This window comes from Notothenia rossii, assembly GCF_949606895.1.
Source record: "Notothenia rossii genome assembly, chromosome: 6".
NCBI lineage: Eukaryota > Metazoa > Chordata > Actinopteri > Perciformes > Nototheniidae > Notothenia > Notothenia rossii.
Genome location: NC_136909.1, coordinates 26,110,006 through 26,126,505, shown reverse-complemented (window position 1 = coordinate 26,126,505; position 16,500 = coordinate 26,110,006). Strand labels below are relative to the sequence as shown.

The 16,500-nt window shown below is 41.0% G+C and overlaps 2 protein-coding genes across 4 annotated transcripts; one reads left to right on the top strand and one right to left on the bottom strand.

The window, feature by feature from the left end:
- Nucleotides 1-372: 372 nt before the first annotated feature.
- tut7 (terminal uridylyl transferase 7) lies at nucleotides 373-13,422 on the bottom strand. Of its 3 annotated transcripts, XM_079686457.1 has the most exons (30): nucleotides 13,286-13,417; nucleotides 11,990-12,401; nucleotides 11,576-11,730; nucleotides 10,955-11,071; nucleotides 10,629-10,806; nucleotides 10,356-10,444; nucleotides 9,801-9,852; nucleotides 9,615-9,684; nucleotides 9,280-9,406; nucleotides 9,051-9,170; nucleotides 8,814-8,942; nucleotides 8,425-8,602; nucleotides 7,494-8,167; nucleotides 7,208-7,358; nucleotides 6,840-6,926; nucleotides 6,596-6,696; nucleotides 6,252-6,309; nucleotides 5,275-5,378; nucleotides 5,090-5,179; nucleotides 4,877-4,990; nucleotides 4,548-4,625; nucleotides 4,254-4,431; nucleotides 3,911-3,958; nucleotides 3,724-3,815; nucleotides 3,517-3,632; nucleotides 3,021-3,211; nucleotides 2,763-2,836; nucleotides 2,580-2,646; nucleotides 2,227-2,270; nucleotides 373-1,913 (listed from the first exon to the last, which is right to left on the bottom strand). In XM_079686457.1, the coding sequence occupies exons 2-30, from the start codon at nucleotides 12,378-12,380 to the stop codon at nucleotides 1,905-1,907; spliced, it is 3,882 nt and encodes a 1,293-aa protein (XP_079542583.1). In that variant the 5' UTR covers nucleotides 12,381-12,401; nucleotides 13,286-13,417; the 3' UTR covers nucleotides 373-1,904. The 3 variants fall into 3 exon arrangements, with proteins under 3 accessions (XP_079542583.1, XP_079542582.1, XP_079542581.1); XM_079686456.1 differs by lacking the exon at nucleotides 2,227-2,270 and having other exon boundaries at nucleotides 11,990-12,398; nucleotides 13,286-13,422; XM_079686455.1 differs by lacking the exon at nucleotides 2,227-2,270.
- Nucleotides 13,423-13,679: 257 nt separating this feature from the next.
- On the top strand, nucleotides 13,680-16,481 carry ccno (cyclin O). The gene is made up of 3 exons (XM_079686464.1): nucleotides 13,680-14,778; nucleotides 15,364-15,549; nucleotides 15,637-16,481. Exons 1-3 carry the CDS (start codon nucleotides 14,434-14,436, stop codon nucleotides 16,243-16,245), a joined length of 1,140 nt encoding a protein of 379 aa, XP_079542590.1. The 5' UTR covers nucleotides 13,680-14,433; the 3' UTR covers nucleotides 16,246-16,481.
- Nucleotides 16,482-16,500: the final 19 nt, after the last annotated feature.

The following is a 16,500-nucleotide window of genomic DNA, read 5'->3' as shown; positions in this document are numbered from 1 at the left end:
TTCTAATTTTCTGAGACAGTCCTGTATATTCCTGTACAATGAGGTACTTCATCATGACACAGTGACTAGCTTGGACTAACTTTACTACTTCTGACAAAAATATAATAAAACTGAATAATGAAATAATTACTCATGTAATAACACAGAACCAGTCCATTGTAAAATATATTATTGTGACAGTTGTGGTGTTATTTAGCTGCTGTATTGGCGAAAATGTAGTAAGCAAAGACGTAAGGAAAAACAAATAGTTACCATGGTTCGATATCAGTGTTGCCCGTTTTATCAGAGGTTGTGTTCTCCAAATGCATTGACAGTTTGATATCGAATAATTTTTTTGAGATAAAACAATTTTATTCAAAAAATATTCCACACTGGGTTTGGATTTTGAGTTTAATGAGTTCTTTGAGACACAAACTGGATTGCAAGCCGACTTTTCCTGGCAGGATTGGGGTTACTTAAAAACAAACTAAACCTCTCATTGAGTCCCAACAAAAGATATCCAATAAAGATGGCATTTAAACAAAGCTACTTTAAAATGAGAAAGTTTGATTACAATACCACCAACAACACATTTCTTCTAATAAAATTTAGCCATTATAGGACAACAATAAAGCCAGATAGTCCATCTTTGAAGTTGAATGATAAGCAGGTCTTTGAGACATTAAACTAGCAGCAACATAATTGAAGGGCATGTACCCTCACACAGTGCAGCTACCAATATGTGGCACCATAACAACAAAATGAAGCTTTTGTGGTAAATAAATACATGTATGTCTTCACTTAACTGAGATTGCCTCTAGTTTTGTGTAAGCATGACACTTTTTGTCATGCTCTCTCAACGTTATGTTCTTGCACTAATGTCACAACGCTTCCTAGCATTTGTGGTGGCACATACAGGTCAGGATAAGCAGAGGACAGCACGGTTTCACTGTCCTTCTGTTAACATGGGCAGTTGGGGGGCATGTATCTATGTAATAGGGGTGGATCAGCAGTCACCAAAAATAAAACTATGATCCTGAAAAAATATGTACAGGGTGGTTTCTCCAACATAAAAACTTTCGATAGATTTGCTAGGCTGAAGGACAGACGGACTGATGGACGCCAGTGCAGGACAAATAAACAGGATTTCAAAGAAAATGTGGTTAAAAAAATAAAAAAGATCCTTGCCACTACGTACACTGCCAATGAACATTTTCACATAACCTTTACTGTAATTTTTTTGAGTTGAATCTCAAACATTTGAGGTGAGCTAAACTGAGCTTAAGTCGCTTTAAGGTAGCAGTCAAAACACTAAACCATGACCATGATGTTACAGCTGTATCAGTGCTTACTTACTTGGTCTTACCTTACTGTGAGGAAATGCCAATACTGACAAAAAAAGGTTAGCATCAACTATAACACAAATGTATTGTAGTCTGCAAAATATGGACTATTACGTTGAGAAAATTAACTATTAGACATGAACTTGACACCTCTAAATAACTTACTTATTATAATTTAAGAGATTCTAAAAACTAAATCCGCAAAGTAACTGTTTGAAAAGTAATAAGTATAAAACAAACTTGACTGGCAGTGTAGGCAAACAGACATGAGGTGCATGCATAATGGCTTCTCTTGTTAAAACGAAAGCTTTAAAAAGCTCCTCCAGGGAGGACAGCTTTGGGGTGGGGTAGGGGGGGTGAAACACATAAAAAGGCCCTATTTGGCTTCAAGTCAAGGCGTCCTGGCTTTGGCTTTTAACAGGCTCCCATTGGCCCAACAGTCCCATTGAGATTCAATGGTTTCTGAGACTTTGGGTTGCTTTCTGCCTGGACAAGAGTATAACCTTGTGGCTTGTGTAGCCACAGCTGCAGCTCATTCCACCGGACTCTTCCTGTGACCAGAGCGACCCGCATTTCGGGAGGCTAAACTACCTGAAACAGACCAGAAAGCAATTGTCAAAATTGATTCAAAAACATATTTTCAACCTGCACCAGAGCACCCGTTATGAAAAAAACATCCATCTTATGACATCTTAAATAACAAAACAGAACATAATGCCTCAACCTAATAAACTGAATGCTGGATTTTTGTTATTTGACGCTTTATTTGCAAAAAAAACATTTCAGGTTACAAGTTAGATCGCATAAAGAATATGTTGACTATATAAAAAGCAACTGAACACAACAGGAACAAAAGCCTAATCTTTAGCAACTGGAGTTCAGAGGAAGATAGATAGACCTGAACCTGCTTCAAACAATTCTTGCTTTCATTTTCTCTTCTCAACAGCCCTAAGAAAGTGGACCAAAATAAAAAACCAAACACTGTCAACAGTTTTTATTGAGACCAATATCTGCTCAAAGTACGTCTCCCTAAATTAATCACCGGGGGTGTAAGAATAAAAATAAAGCAAATATGGTCTGACAATTTGTGCTCAAGAGAAAGCAGCCCCATAATGTGTTCTGATGGAAGAGGAGTACTTCATACATTTTCCAATCACTGTTTAATTAGTTAGCCTATGCATTCACACATTGGTACCATCAGAATGAAACGTTGATTCCCTAAGGATCTAAACATGCAAGCAATTTCTTTGTACATACCCGCTTGTGGACTTAATATCACATTCTGTGGTTTTCTCTTATTTTTCTCTTCTTGTAAAGGTGAACCCTGCAAAAGGGGAGATAAACAGAGGCACAGGTGTAGTAGTGGACATAAGCTGTCTCTGTTAGAAGAAACACGTTTCAAGAATATGAATCATTGGCTGTGACAAACTGATATCATACCTGTCTCTCCTTTTCTCTCACATTCCTCAAGTGGCCTGAAGAGGTGGAAGAAAAGCCATCCATCCTGGCATTTCCTACCAAATGAAAAGAAGAAGCGTAAATTGCGCCCTTTCAATCTTTATTAACCACATCAATGCATAAGATTTGATATTTCTTAATGCAATAGAAACCAAAGGACATTAAATAACAAGTTCAACTATGGAGTTAAAACAAAATGTATTTTGGAAGGCCTTAATGCCATAGAAAAAAGAATCATACCTGCAGGGCTTCTGTACAGCTGACAGTCTTTCTTGATGTGGGAACTTGATCCACACAGGAAGCAGCAGCGCACTTCCTGTGCATCCCTTTTCCTCCAGTGCTCACCCCTGTGTCTGCCCTGGTCCTTGCCGTCCTCAGCTGTGTCTCTCATGTGATCTGGCCTTTTCTCAGAGTCTCTTCTGTGCCTGGACCTGGGATACAATTATCCAAAATATTATAAAAACCATGTAGCATGATAGATGGTGAAGAAAAAACATTTATCATCGCAGGGCCAAATCAGACATTACATTACATGTCACTTGTTAGACGCTTTTATCCAAAGGGACTTACATACTGAATACTCTGGGCAATCCCCACAGGAGCAATTTGGGGTGAAGTGTCTTGCCCAGGACGACATGCTGACTGCAGTGGGGTTTGAACCTGTGACCCCCTGATTCGAACACCAACGCACAACCCACTGCCCCACACGCCTGTGTAGACATGTGATTATACATACTTTTTGCGCAGGGGACAGTCTTTCATGAAGTGGCCGATCTTGCCACAGATGCGGCAGCAGCGGTCATTTGGAGCCACTTCTCCCTCAGTGAGAACTTCAGGATCAAAGAAATACTCCTGGGAGGAATAAGAACAAATCATTGTGAGACAAATCTGAGGCAAGTGCACCAAAACCTGCAAATGTGGTGTTCAGACAGCAAACACTAACCATCTTGCTGGGGTACGCAGGAGGGAAAGCTTTGACTGGTGTGCCAAACACTGTCCTGCCGTTGATGAAGGCCTTCATGATGAAGTTAGTCACTGATTTGGTGAAAAAAACCCATTATATTAGATAAGCACCCAGAGACAAAGACATTGAGACAACAGTAGATACAAACAGACAGAAATAAGCGTACTTTTCCTGGACAGGCCAGCACCGAGATTATGATTCAGGTCAAACGGATCTGGGATTTGAACAGAGAAGGGAAAGCAAAACAAATTAGAAGACATTTCAAAGAAGCCTCTAGAACCTTTGAATTCAGAAAACAAACTCCACAATACTAATAGGTAATAGTGATGTGGAGTTAACAAATTGGATAGACAGCAGGATGCATTAATGATTCCAAAGTGACAAAACTATTATTTACACTTGATGGTGTTTAAGCCAGGATAAAAACTCCCTTGTATCCTCCCGGTGGAATAATACTCATATGATTCTGTGTTATAATTTAATTGTACAAGTCTGGACCCAGAGCTGACCTTCAATGACGATGTATTTGGACGTCCACTGCTTGTTGAAGGTGGTGAGGCAGTTGTGCAGACGGTTACATATCACTTGCTCTCGGAAGTCGAAGTCCTCGGTGTAAAAGCGGAGCAGGCCGAGCCACAGCTCCCCCACCGTCTCAATGTTCCTCCCACCCTGTGGCCAGCGACTGGGCTGCAGGTGGCAAAGGACAGGACTGGTCTATATTTAGGGCACGCTGCGATATGCATATTGACAAAAATGTTCACAGAGGCACTAAGACACAATATGTTAATATCCAAAACACTCACAAGCGTTTTTAAATCGTCAAAGAAGTACACGTTCCAGTCATCAACTAGCACCTCCGGCTTCTTCTTTCCATCGTAAATCTGCAACAAAAGTTGAGGAATTGAAAATGTAGAGTGTCTTGGGAATAATGTAAGAAATGCTTCAGTCTAGCTTGAAAAAAAGCCTGTGGCTTTTGGGATGCAAAATATCAAATGATTTCAAACGTGTGATTAAGTCTACGATTTGAGGTAGTTTAGATTCCTACACATTGATCTAAGTTTGTGGGATAGGGTAATAAGTAAACATACATTTTAACCCATTTCTTTTTTTTTAACAAACATGTCGCTTGTACCTCTTGCAGCACTGGTATAACTGGTGGGTTTCTCTGCTGTAGAAAGAACAGCACCATGAGGGTGTAAGCGTAGGAAGAGAGACTGCCGCGTGAAGCATCGCCAATGTCACACATCTGTAATGGGACAAACAAAAAAGTATGGTGATACAGTAAAACAATGTCATATTAATATATGACCCTGGAGACATACAAACACGTCTTCGGCACACTCACCTTGGCGAAAACCTTCATGACATAACAGAGGATCTTCACTCTTCTGTCGATGGCAGCATAGGAAGCCAACAGGTGTGTGTTGTGCAGGGCCTAAAGAAAAAGGTTGGCAAGCCATTATTTCAATATAAAAGTTATTCAATAGCAAATGTATACAGGAAACAGATGGAAAGAAGAAAGAGCCCCACCAGAGTGTTGTAGAGGCTGATGTCGCCCTCCAGGCCGGTGCGGACATGGTAGAACTTCACGATGGGCACTTTTGCTGTGGTGATGGGCAGGATGTTCTTCAGGCCTGGTGACGGGGTGCAGATATGGAAACGTGTAAAAGGATGCATTGACACTCTGCATTTTGAATTCTGAAAATGGTTTGTTAATATAACCTCACAATAGAAACTAAAGTACCGTAATTTTCGGACTATAAACCGCGCCTTTTTTCGACGCTGCGGCTTATATAACGGTGCGGCTAATCTATGGATTTTTACAGCTAACGGCCACTAGGGGACCTCCTAAATCTATGGATTTTACAGGTTACAGTCCACCACCTTTAACTCTATGGGCTCTATGGCCGGTCCGCGCCCCCCACCTTTAAGCGGCGGGCTCCAGCAGGAAAAGCTGGAGGCCGGAAAAGAGTGAGACAGGTAGCGCGCAAAAGTGGAACCGAGTGGTACGAGAGACAGAACGAGAGCAGGACAGACAGACATTACGAGAGCGAGACAGTTTGTCCCCGTACCACTGGTTGAAAACCACTGCTGTCGATCACTGCCGGTACGTGCGCTGGGAGCGCACCGTTTAAGTTTAAGTCTGAAACGCTATGTGATACAGTACAGTTTACACAGCACAGTACATGTTCTGTAGCTACTATTGCACTAAATGGTAACACTTGAATATGTTATGCAAATATGCAACTTGTTTGAGGAAGCTCCCATTTATTAACATTTCAACAAACAGCCATCTCTTTCCCGACAAGCCCCTCTGTGCACGAACCCTTACATATGGTAATTAAACATTAAAACACCTGCGGCTTATAGTCCACTGCGGCTTATATATGTACACATCATTCAATTTAGCTGCTGCGGCTTATATTCAGGTGCGCCTTATAGTCCGAAAATGTCAGTACTTTATTGACCAAATTAAACATAATAAAATAAATTAGCATCTTTCTAACCTGGGTGTTTCCTCAGCATCCTCGCCAAGCTTTCGATTATGCTGATGCAGTCAATGTCCTGTGGAAGCAATTGATGAAAATCATTACTTTTTGATGGATTTAGAGATTACAATAAACCTCATGACAATTCACTATTACCAATAACTTCAACATCCACCAACCTCATCGTGTTTATTCCTCAATGATTAAAGCAGAAACACTGTATACCAACCAACATTATTTGTTCTGTTTCTATCCATTAATGAACTACACTCATGCAAGCATCTGAAAGTAGGACATTTGTCATGTCACCACACTTAAATAACTTTCAAAAATGACATCCCATAATTAAACAGATAGCTTACATCCATTGTCTCCTGCCCCTCCAGCACCATGCAGATGTCTAGGTCACTCTGCCTGAAGCCATAGCCATTTTTTGATGATCCGAACAGTTGTAGCCGGGCTCCTGTCCATCAGAAAACATGTTGAGTTAATCGTCAGTGCATTCTGATCCAAAATACGAGTTGTTAATATGAAAGTAAACAAAATGCAGTGTTAAATTGTAGAAAATGAAAGACGCTGAACAGTAAAGACGGTGGTTTCCTTCACCTGCATACTGCCGCCTGACAAAGGTCTCCAGGTCTTGAAGGATGTGCTCTCTAACACCCACTTCCAGCTCATCAGGGGCGAAGTCAGCTAAAAATTTTTTTTTTAAAAAAGAGTCATCCTCAGATCGGACCCAAGTCCTACACTTTATTTGAATGATTTCCCCAAAGTGAAATGAAGAAGATGTCATAGGAAACATGTGCAAACATCAATAATACGTTTGACTTATTTTATATGAATGCAACTATTTACTGAATCCGACTCAAACCTCACCCAAAAGAAGACAAATATTTGGTACCACAATCAAATCTATCCAATAATAATAATAATCTCATCATCTCTTCATATTTCTGAAATCACATAATACTCACTGAGGCACTGTTCACAGACTTTGTTGAGGACAACAAGAAACTCTGGTGTCATTGAGGGCAAAGGATCCAGCTCCACTTTCTTGAAATCTTCGGGACAGTCTTTCTTCAGATGTCCGTCGCGCTTGCACAAGTTGCACACGACCATGTGGGACTAAGGGAGATTGGGAGAAGTTAAGCCTAGATGATGGACACAAGCTCTTAAGTTTGAAAAGTTCCATTGATTTTCATACATATTAAGAATGTTGCTTGCGAAAGTGGAATGTATTAATACAAATGTAAGACCTACCTTTCCCCTGGTGAACACTTGCTTGGTAAACACATAGGTCTGCTTCTTCTTCTGTTGGTTTTTATTTTCTGCGCTCTGATCCTTAACTGCATCCTCTGATAAAGTTGCTGGTGAGGGGCTCACAGGTTCCATCTCCACCTCTTCGTCATCCATTGAACCCGGTGTGTCCAGATCCAGACCCTCCTCATCAGACAAAAGCTCGTCCCCTGAGATTTCGTCCACGGGGAAAATGTCCTCATCCTCTGTAGTGAAGCTGTCCAGGTGATGTCTGCTATGTGCGCCCTCATTGTTATCCTCATCCTCCTCAGAGAGACTGCTCTTACCCTGGTCAACTTTTTCCTTCTCTCGTTCTTCATCCGAGTCACTGAATTCTTCAACTTCCTCTTCTTCTTCAATAATGCAATCGGAGTCTTCAGGGCCGTTTTCTCCAGCTTTAGGTTGATCTGCAGGTTGTGACTGGACGCTGAGCTCACTGAAATCTGATGTGATATCCGATGCATTGGAAGCCTCTGCGTTTGCCCCTCCACGCTGTGCCTTGGTCTTGACATTAGCAGCTGGCGTGTTGAGTGGCAGGGCAAAGTACTTGTAGGTGTTCTTGAGGCAGTGGACGATGTACTCGTACATTTGCTGACTGTTCACGGTACGAGCCACATTCCTCTTCACAGAAAATGGGTCTGAACACAGAAACAGAAATAGTACTGAAAGTTAAACCTTGTAAGAGTTATAAATAGTAAACACAAGAGTTGTTAAATGTTATAGAATCATAGTAACAACTCTAAAGTCAACAAAATCCCAGAACCACACTAATAATCCACAGTGGAATATATTTTACTCGCTGCTTCTTTATTTCAACCACGGAATTAGCGTAGCTCTAATAGTGATTTTTGTGCAAAAACCTAAATTCAGACTACAAAATAAGAAAGATTCTGACCCTCCACGGCGATACGTTTCTTTGGCCAGTCTTTCAGCTCTCGAGAGAGGACAGGGCTGGTCCGCACACTGATTACTTTATCAGCCAGGTCGAACTCCAGTGAGTAGAAGCGGAGCATTTCCACCCAGAGAAGCCCAACTTCCACTGGCGGGTGAGGGCTCTGGAACACCAGGGGAACCTGCAAGAAATCACAGATATTACACACTTTCAGGTGTCAGTGAGAGCAGATTAAAAACATCATACTATGAAACCCATGGTTATATAAAGTTCTAGCCTTTACAGTAGTGAAACAATGATAAAAAAAACTTATAGGAACAGCATATTCATCATTAAAACTATACAATTGTTATCACAAACTTCAAAAAATAAGGAAGTGTTGTCATGATTACCTTTCCTTTAATACAGGAGCCCTCTGCTGGCTGTTCTTTAGAGGCAGGGGTGTAAGTCCAGTGTACGTGACCATCCTCTGTGTGTGTGAGGTTGAAGTCCGACAGCCTGCTCAGTGAAAACACCTTAATCTAACAAATGAAGAAAATCAGGTGATTAGATTAAACTACAAAAATGAACAATACTGATATTATTTCTCTATATTCCATTTCAAGCTCAAGATGAACATAAAAGCAGACCTCTTGTTTCAGGTAGGTTGGCAAGAGGGACTCTTTGCGCTGCTGTAAGAAGTAGATAACCATGAGGGCGAAGACGTACGGGGGCAGCCCACCTTCCTCTGCACGGTCGATATCACAGATCTAAGCCAGAAGAGATGTGATGTTTTACCAAAGAATCTTAGGCTTAAAACACCATTATTTTCTGTTGTGTGTATAATATGAGCCAACAGTGTCACAACTGGAGACATACCTTTGCCCAGCGTCTTAGGCCCAGAACCAGTGGGAGGAGAAGGGGCTCCTGACTGGACAGAGCAGAAAGATAGGAGGTGGTCTGGAACGCGTTTTCATTCCCAGCACTCACTCTGCAGGTCAGGCCACTGTTGAGAAAAGATTAACAGTTTCAATGTACTGCTCATGTGTGTGTTGTGATGTAACCCTGATATGAACAGTTGTCAATCCATTTTTTTTCTTTCTTTACATGTAACAAAACGCATTCCTGTAGTTTCTTAACGTCCTGAAAAAACGGAATAACAAAAGATCATTCAGAGTTTAACACATGAAGTGGACGAGCAAATCTATACCAACCTCTTTTTCTCTTTGCACACGACCACAGGCACCCTGGCATGGAAATCAGCTTCCATATCAATGAAAATAGCTGAGGACACAACAAGACATGTTCCATTTAAAACTTCCATGACAGTCTGGCATTACATTTTATATGGTTTTAACAAAGACAAATATTGCGCTTAAATAAAAAAAGAGGTGACTCACGGCTCACAGAGAGGCTCTCTTTGACCAGCAACAAGACGTCTGGCTGATGCATCTGCAAATACATTCCACTTTAAGTCTTAATACAGATATACAATATAGAAAAGGTGCAAAATAATAGCGATTTAAATATTTTCATAACCATACAATTCTCTAATTCATTATCATGAAGTGGTGTTAAATAAATATCCAACAGCAATATGAACAATTCTGAACCGCTGCAGTCTTTTCAAACTGCACACACAATATTCATTCCACTAATTTAAAGTGTGAAAATAAAGTTAGATCATTTTCTTATCATTTGAATTGTGTATCTTTATATACATAACCACTATAGAGGACATTAACAACATTAAGGATGTTGGATAATATTTCAATTTTTGTACACAATTTGGGATAGTTTCATTTTTCAGGAAAATTCTTTAAAGGGTTATTCTAGAGACTTGTTTAGCAGCCTTCTATGAGCTGAGCCAAAAAACTGAAAGCTAAACAAAAAAAATGCAACATGACCCGTTGCACTTCTAATTCACACTGTTGAAATCACACTGGGCTACTCACATGAGGCGGATACTGAATGTCAATATTGACATCAGCATCCTTAAATCCAAACTTGGTGCAGGAGGATCCATATAGCCTGAGCCTGATCTCTACAGATGATAGAAAGAGAGGGAATACAGTTGTTAACATTAGAATGTAAATCACAAAATAATAAACTTAAGTAAAGCATAAGAGCCAACAGCTTGCTTTCTACAAAGCAAAATCCCCACTCATGAAGGAATCAGGTCACGTCTCATGGCTACCTAAGACATATTTCATCCCCAGGTGACCTACCAGGCAGGACGGACAGAAGGAGGTCTTGCATCATGGAGACAACACATTGTCTCATCTCAACATCCTGGTCATTCATCCCATGTTCCCGGACAACCTCCTCTAATGCTGCACTCACTGCACTGATCAGCTCTGGACCAGGAGGCAGAATCTCAGTGAGCATCACCTGCTCTTGCCTCTCCTATAAACACAAACAGGAAAAAAAGAGCATCAACACAATTTTAAGGGCAAAAGAATATTGTCCCATGAGAGTACATCAGCATCACCCACCTACAAACGTTTACTGTTATAATCATCACTGTGATTTGCATAATAACACTTTTTCTTACCCTGGCCCTCTTCTTGTGCCGTTTGTCTCTGATATGTCTGTAAGCGTCAGACACAGACTCCAGCAGAACGTCACACAGAGAGCAGGTGTAAAGTGCACTGGGGTTGCTGTGGGACCTCTGAACCATTAGAAAGAAGGAGAGAGATCAGACAAAGGCTGCAATAGTTACACTTTCATGGATATTCTTAGCTCATCTGTGCCCCATAAAGACTTCACACATTCTTTATGAAACAATTCAAATAAACTAGTCCTAGTCATGTACAAAAAACAAAACTATCAAAGCACATTATTGCTGCAACTTCTGCATTGCCTGTTCGTTTGGTATAAATCATCACAAAACAGGGAAATACGCCAAAACACAACTTATGTTAAGGCCTGTCTGACCAACAGTTTAATAACCATACATATCAAAATGTGCAACTCTGCAATATCAAGAAAAGCAGCAAATTCTCACATAAGAACTGGGGAAACCCCATTTTTTTTTGTCACATCCGCTCAAATTCTGACTGGAGCATAGAATCAATCATCAAATATTTGCGGATACATTTTAATCTATTTATAATTTCAGCGAAAGCGTATAAACATAACACTTTATTTGTGGGTTAGCACACAGATCCTGTACCTTCTTCAGGCTGTAGATCTCATCTTTGTTAAGCCGCTTCTCTGCCTGTCGAAGGGTTTGCAGCTCTTTGGCTGAGAGTGTGGACTCGTCAATCAGAGGGCCCATGTTCTCTTCAGCATAAGCTCTATTCTTGTTTCTGTTTCTCCGTCTCCTCCCTTTGGAAAGAAAAAATACACGTGGTAAACAAGTTTCGTGGAACTTATCATTAATGTGTACAGTACATCATTGATGATGGAGTACTAGCCTTCAGTCAAACTCAAGCTTTATTAGCACTGATCATTCTTAACTGGATCAGGAAGCACCTTATGTTAAGGTGTCAATAGAGACGGCTGCTTTATAACTTGGTTAAGTGGGGATAATCTTAAAACTGTCCCACTCTGGCTTATTAAACCACACCTGCTTTATGAGCATTACCATCATTTTCATCTCTCCCTCCCTGCTCCCGGTCGTCCCTTGGCCCTTCTCCCTGGTTACTTCTCCTCCATTGTTGCTGGGAGCGCTCTCTCCAGTTTTCTTCTCGTGTCCCACCACTGTTCTCAGGACCCGAGGACCACCGAGGGTCATCCTTTTGTGAGGGGCTGTGACCACCTCTGAATCCACCAGGGGAATAGCCCATGGGCCCCATTCCTCCCTTCTTGGGACTGGCCCGGTAGGGTCCGCCCTGGTTCTTGCCTCCCTCCGATCTGTAATTCTGTCCTCGACCCTGGTCCGGGGTCCTCCAGGGTTCTGCTCTCTCTGCTCCTGGTCCTGATCCTCTCTCCCATCCGCCTTGCCTACCCCGGTAAGGCCTGCCTGAATTTTCCATGGTTCACTTTTGCTAAAACTGCTGGAAGAAATGTTCAGTTAATGAGAAAATCCCGCATTTTTTAAAACATTCCGACATGCACTTTATTTTGGAGAAGAAGCCAGTATTAGTTGCATTTGTATTTAAACTGCTCAAAGCTTTCACATCACATCGTGTATTTCAGACCAGACTGTTGCACAACTTTGCAGCTAAATAAAACACAGATACAATTTCAAGCTTATTAAGTGGAGCCAACAGATATATCTGATGATAGATTGTGTCATTTTAGCCCCGTGTAACTTGATTGTCCCACTGAAAACTCAGGTTAACCGTTAACTAACTTTTATTGTAGCTGTGACACATGACAGTACTAAACTACGGATGTGAAACCCGTGGAAAACCTAACCTTAATAGCATGAAGATTCTCATGTTACCAAACATCTATCTTACTTGTATAACATCACCGCAGGGTTGATTGAGGTGACTAAAGTTACATTGCAAACACTAAGGTTAGCTAACTAACTTAACACAGGCGGACTTCGGAAGCTTGTTTTGCATGGTGTTAGCTCAAGCTAGCTCACTAGCGTATGCATTCTGATTTCCCAGTAACCTTACTTCTTCTTATTTCTTTAATTAACGGCGTATCACTTCATCACGCATGTCGCTAACCCACCGTCAACAAATGAGTGTTAGTCACCTTATTTAACGTTAGCTTACATATAAAGCGCAACCAGCTCACGTTACCGTTGCATATTTAGCTTACCAGCTAGGACAGCTAACGGTAGCTACACAGCTAACAACAGCTAGCATTAATGTTGATTTCATAGTTTCCTTCAAACTGCTCAATCTGCAACGGCGTCAAATGCAGCGATTAGTAAAATATAAGCTAAAATGATCTGCAACGAATAATAAAGTCATTAAAATACCTTGTGTACGTCTGCAGAGGGCATACTTGAAGCGCTCGTCTTGCACTGGAGTTTGAAAGATGACGTACGTCTGTTTTGTAGTCGTTTTGTAATTCCGCCCACAGCAAACCCAGGACAGGTCGCTCTGAATTTTAGTAGACAATATAATTTTAACTGTTAGGAGTATCACTAATATTTAAGTAGGCCTACATCTCTTCAGCAATCTGAAGCAAAGTCCAGAAAATGTCTGAAACCAGTTGTGGACGAGGTTACTGGAATGCCATTGTTATGGATAAACAATGACACGGTTGTTTTCCACTTGGCTACTATTTTGAGAATAATAACTCTGAATAAGATAAAATAGTTTGGTACAAAAATTGTAGGAAAACCATATTTTTACAAATAATACATTTCAATTATTTAACCACATGTGGAACACCTCAACATATTTATATCATGTGCAAGTAGCCAATGACACTACAACACCATTTCACGTGTGTATTATGTGCAACTAACAACACCATTTCACTGAATCATAATAACAATCTGATTACAGCGCAAAAAACATTGTTTTGGTTTAATACATATCAAAAAACCTAGGCCAAAATTAATGCAAACAAGTAAAGTAGCCTACATTTTAAAATAGCCTACATTTTAAAATCCAAAACATATAGGCACATATGGTTTTGAGTTATTTATTGAAAAATATGAGATAACTCCTGTAAAAAAAAAAAAGCACAGCATTTCATATTTCAAAAAGTCACACAGGTGCTACATTTTTGTGAATGTACATTTGATATTCATGAAGTGAAACATCAGGGTATAGCCAACATGTGATGCATAGTTGTTGTATTTTTACATTTTGACATTGCCCAATCCTTTGTGTAGCATGAAATAGGCCTGCAGAGAGCAAGCAGTAACATATGGTTCAAGGTTTAATTAACTCTACTTGGAATAAGTGATTGTTTAGCCTCGGTTGCCCAGGCGACAGGAGAAGGGTGCGCTGCAGGAGCGGGGATGGCCCCGGGAAAAGTGATACGCAAACCAGACTCCCCTCACCCAACACCTCCATCCCACAAATAACATCCAGGAGACTGCTGCTCTGTCAGACCTGGCCTCAGTTATGCAAAGCCAGTAGAAGCTCCAGTTAGAGATCGATTATATTGGACATGGTGTCATTTGTGAACGGATCCAAGACTGTTTCGAAACGGAGACGCACCATTTGCGCATCTCCTTCAAAAGAAGCGCTCACAGCGGCCCATCAGAGGCAGCCTGCCCGCCACAGGAAGCAGACATTCATGTACAAGTTGAGTGACTCCGGGTTCGAGGAAGATTTAGGGTCCTCCCCGATTTCATCCCCGGCTCGGATAGATGTGTCTCCTCTGCGTTCAGACGAGCCTACTTCTGGTCGGCTGTCTAACTGGTGCATGCAGTACGGGGACATCGGTTTCAAGATTCAGATGGACAAAGAGGCGCGGTTTTATTCCTGCAAAAGCTTGGCACACCAGCCACAAGTATGCTATTACACATGTTTGACTTTATGCACTGTTAGTATATTTTTGTCTAGCATATTGCACTTAAATTCAGCCAGTTATGGAAACCATTACTCAAAACGTGTAATTTATTTAACCAATTGTATGAGTTACTTGTCTGTCTCTATTTATTTTTATTTGTTTCTAACAACCACATGGTAAGCCTGTATTAACTATTAACACCTGCAATCCTAAACAAAATATGTTGCCATCTGGCTCATATGCCCCTGAGATAACAGCCTTTAAGTTTGTTAAGACAGACAATATGTCAACGTTATATATAAGTTTCGTTATGTGGCACCAACTTTGACAATTGAGATTACTTTTTCATTGCAAACCATAGTTTACCAGGCTACTTAATATCTCTGATTATGCTGTCAGTATAATCATAGTCTCCTGAAATGAACACAAAGTTGCTGAATGCAGGATGAAGACTTGTATTTAAACTAAAGCTACAGAAAAGGTTTCAAATACATTTATAAGGGACAATCAGATGCAACTTCAAGTCACGCTCACTAAAATCCTATTTTCTTTCAGTTTCTAAAGGAGTCTGTGTTTTACTTTCAGTTGACTACAGAAGCACGCTGTAAGCTTGTCAGCTGGCTCATCCCCGTACACAAACACCTCCATCTGTCCTTTGAGTGCTGCTGCCTGGCGGTGAACATCATGGACAGGTTCATGGTTACCACACCAGTGGCTGCTGACTGCTTCCAGCTACTGGGTGTCACTGCACTCCTCCTAGCAAGCAAACAGGTGTGTATTTTAGTTGTAGAAGCTTTAAGAACTAAAACTTGGGGATTTTGTTTTATTTATAACATTTATTTTCTCCGTGCTACCCAGGTAGAGGTGTTCTCACCGCGGATCAGCCATCTCTTGTCAATGTGCTGTGACGCCTTCACTAAGGAGCAGCTATGCAACCTGGAGTGTCTCATCCTCCTCCGTCTCAACTTCCGCCTCTCTGCACCTACACTGGCCTTCTTCCTAGACTATTACACCAACTGCATTGAGGATGCCCAGCTTGAGTCTGAGAAGACAGGTGGTGGCAGATTTGAAAGAACAAATACAGACACAAAGAGATCCGGGCAGTGCAGCAGCCTAGCACAAAAAGTGTGCGAATTAAGCCTTGCAGACTATGCTTTCAACAAATATCCACCATCTTTGACTGCTAGCTGTGCACTGAGGATAGCCAGTGAGTTATTGACAACAGAACAAGGGTTTTTTGAGCATGCAGCCATCCAGCTACAGGACAAGTGGGGCTATTTTGTTGATGAACTATGTACCCAACCATCTGACAGCCCTGATCTATCTGAGGCAGACTCTCTGGCAGTAAAGGGCCACTTCTTGTATGTGAGTCAGGGGAAGCACACTCTAGCCCAGGAATGCAAAGAGAACCTGTTGCTGTTGGTGTCATTAAACCAGGAGACAATGGAAATGATGTCTGCCATGTGACAAGTGTGCCACCAGTCAAATGTTACCAAAATCACTTATTCCCCTCCTCATTGGGATTTATATTCTCCGGGCGGGTTGTATGAAAGTTACTATTTCAAAAGTGAAGTCTGATGTTTATACAATCAAATCATCATGTTTACCTCATTATGTTGATCTGAAGGAATGTTAATGCAGCATAATAGTTTGATTTATTTTACTGATACGGGTTATGTTTACCAATAAAGTATATTATTATATTCTGTTCATTTTTATTCT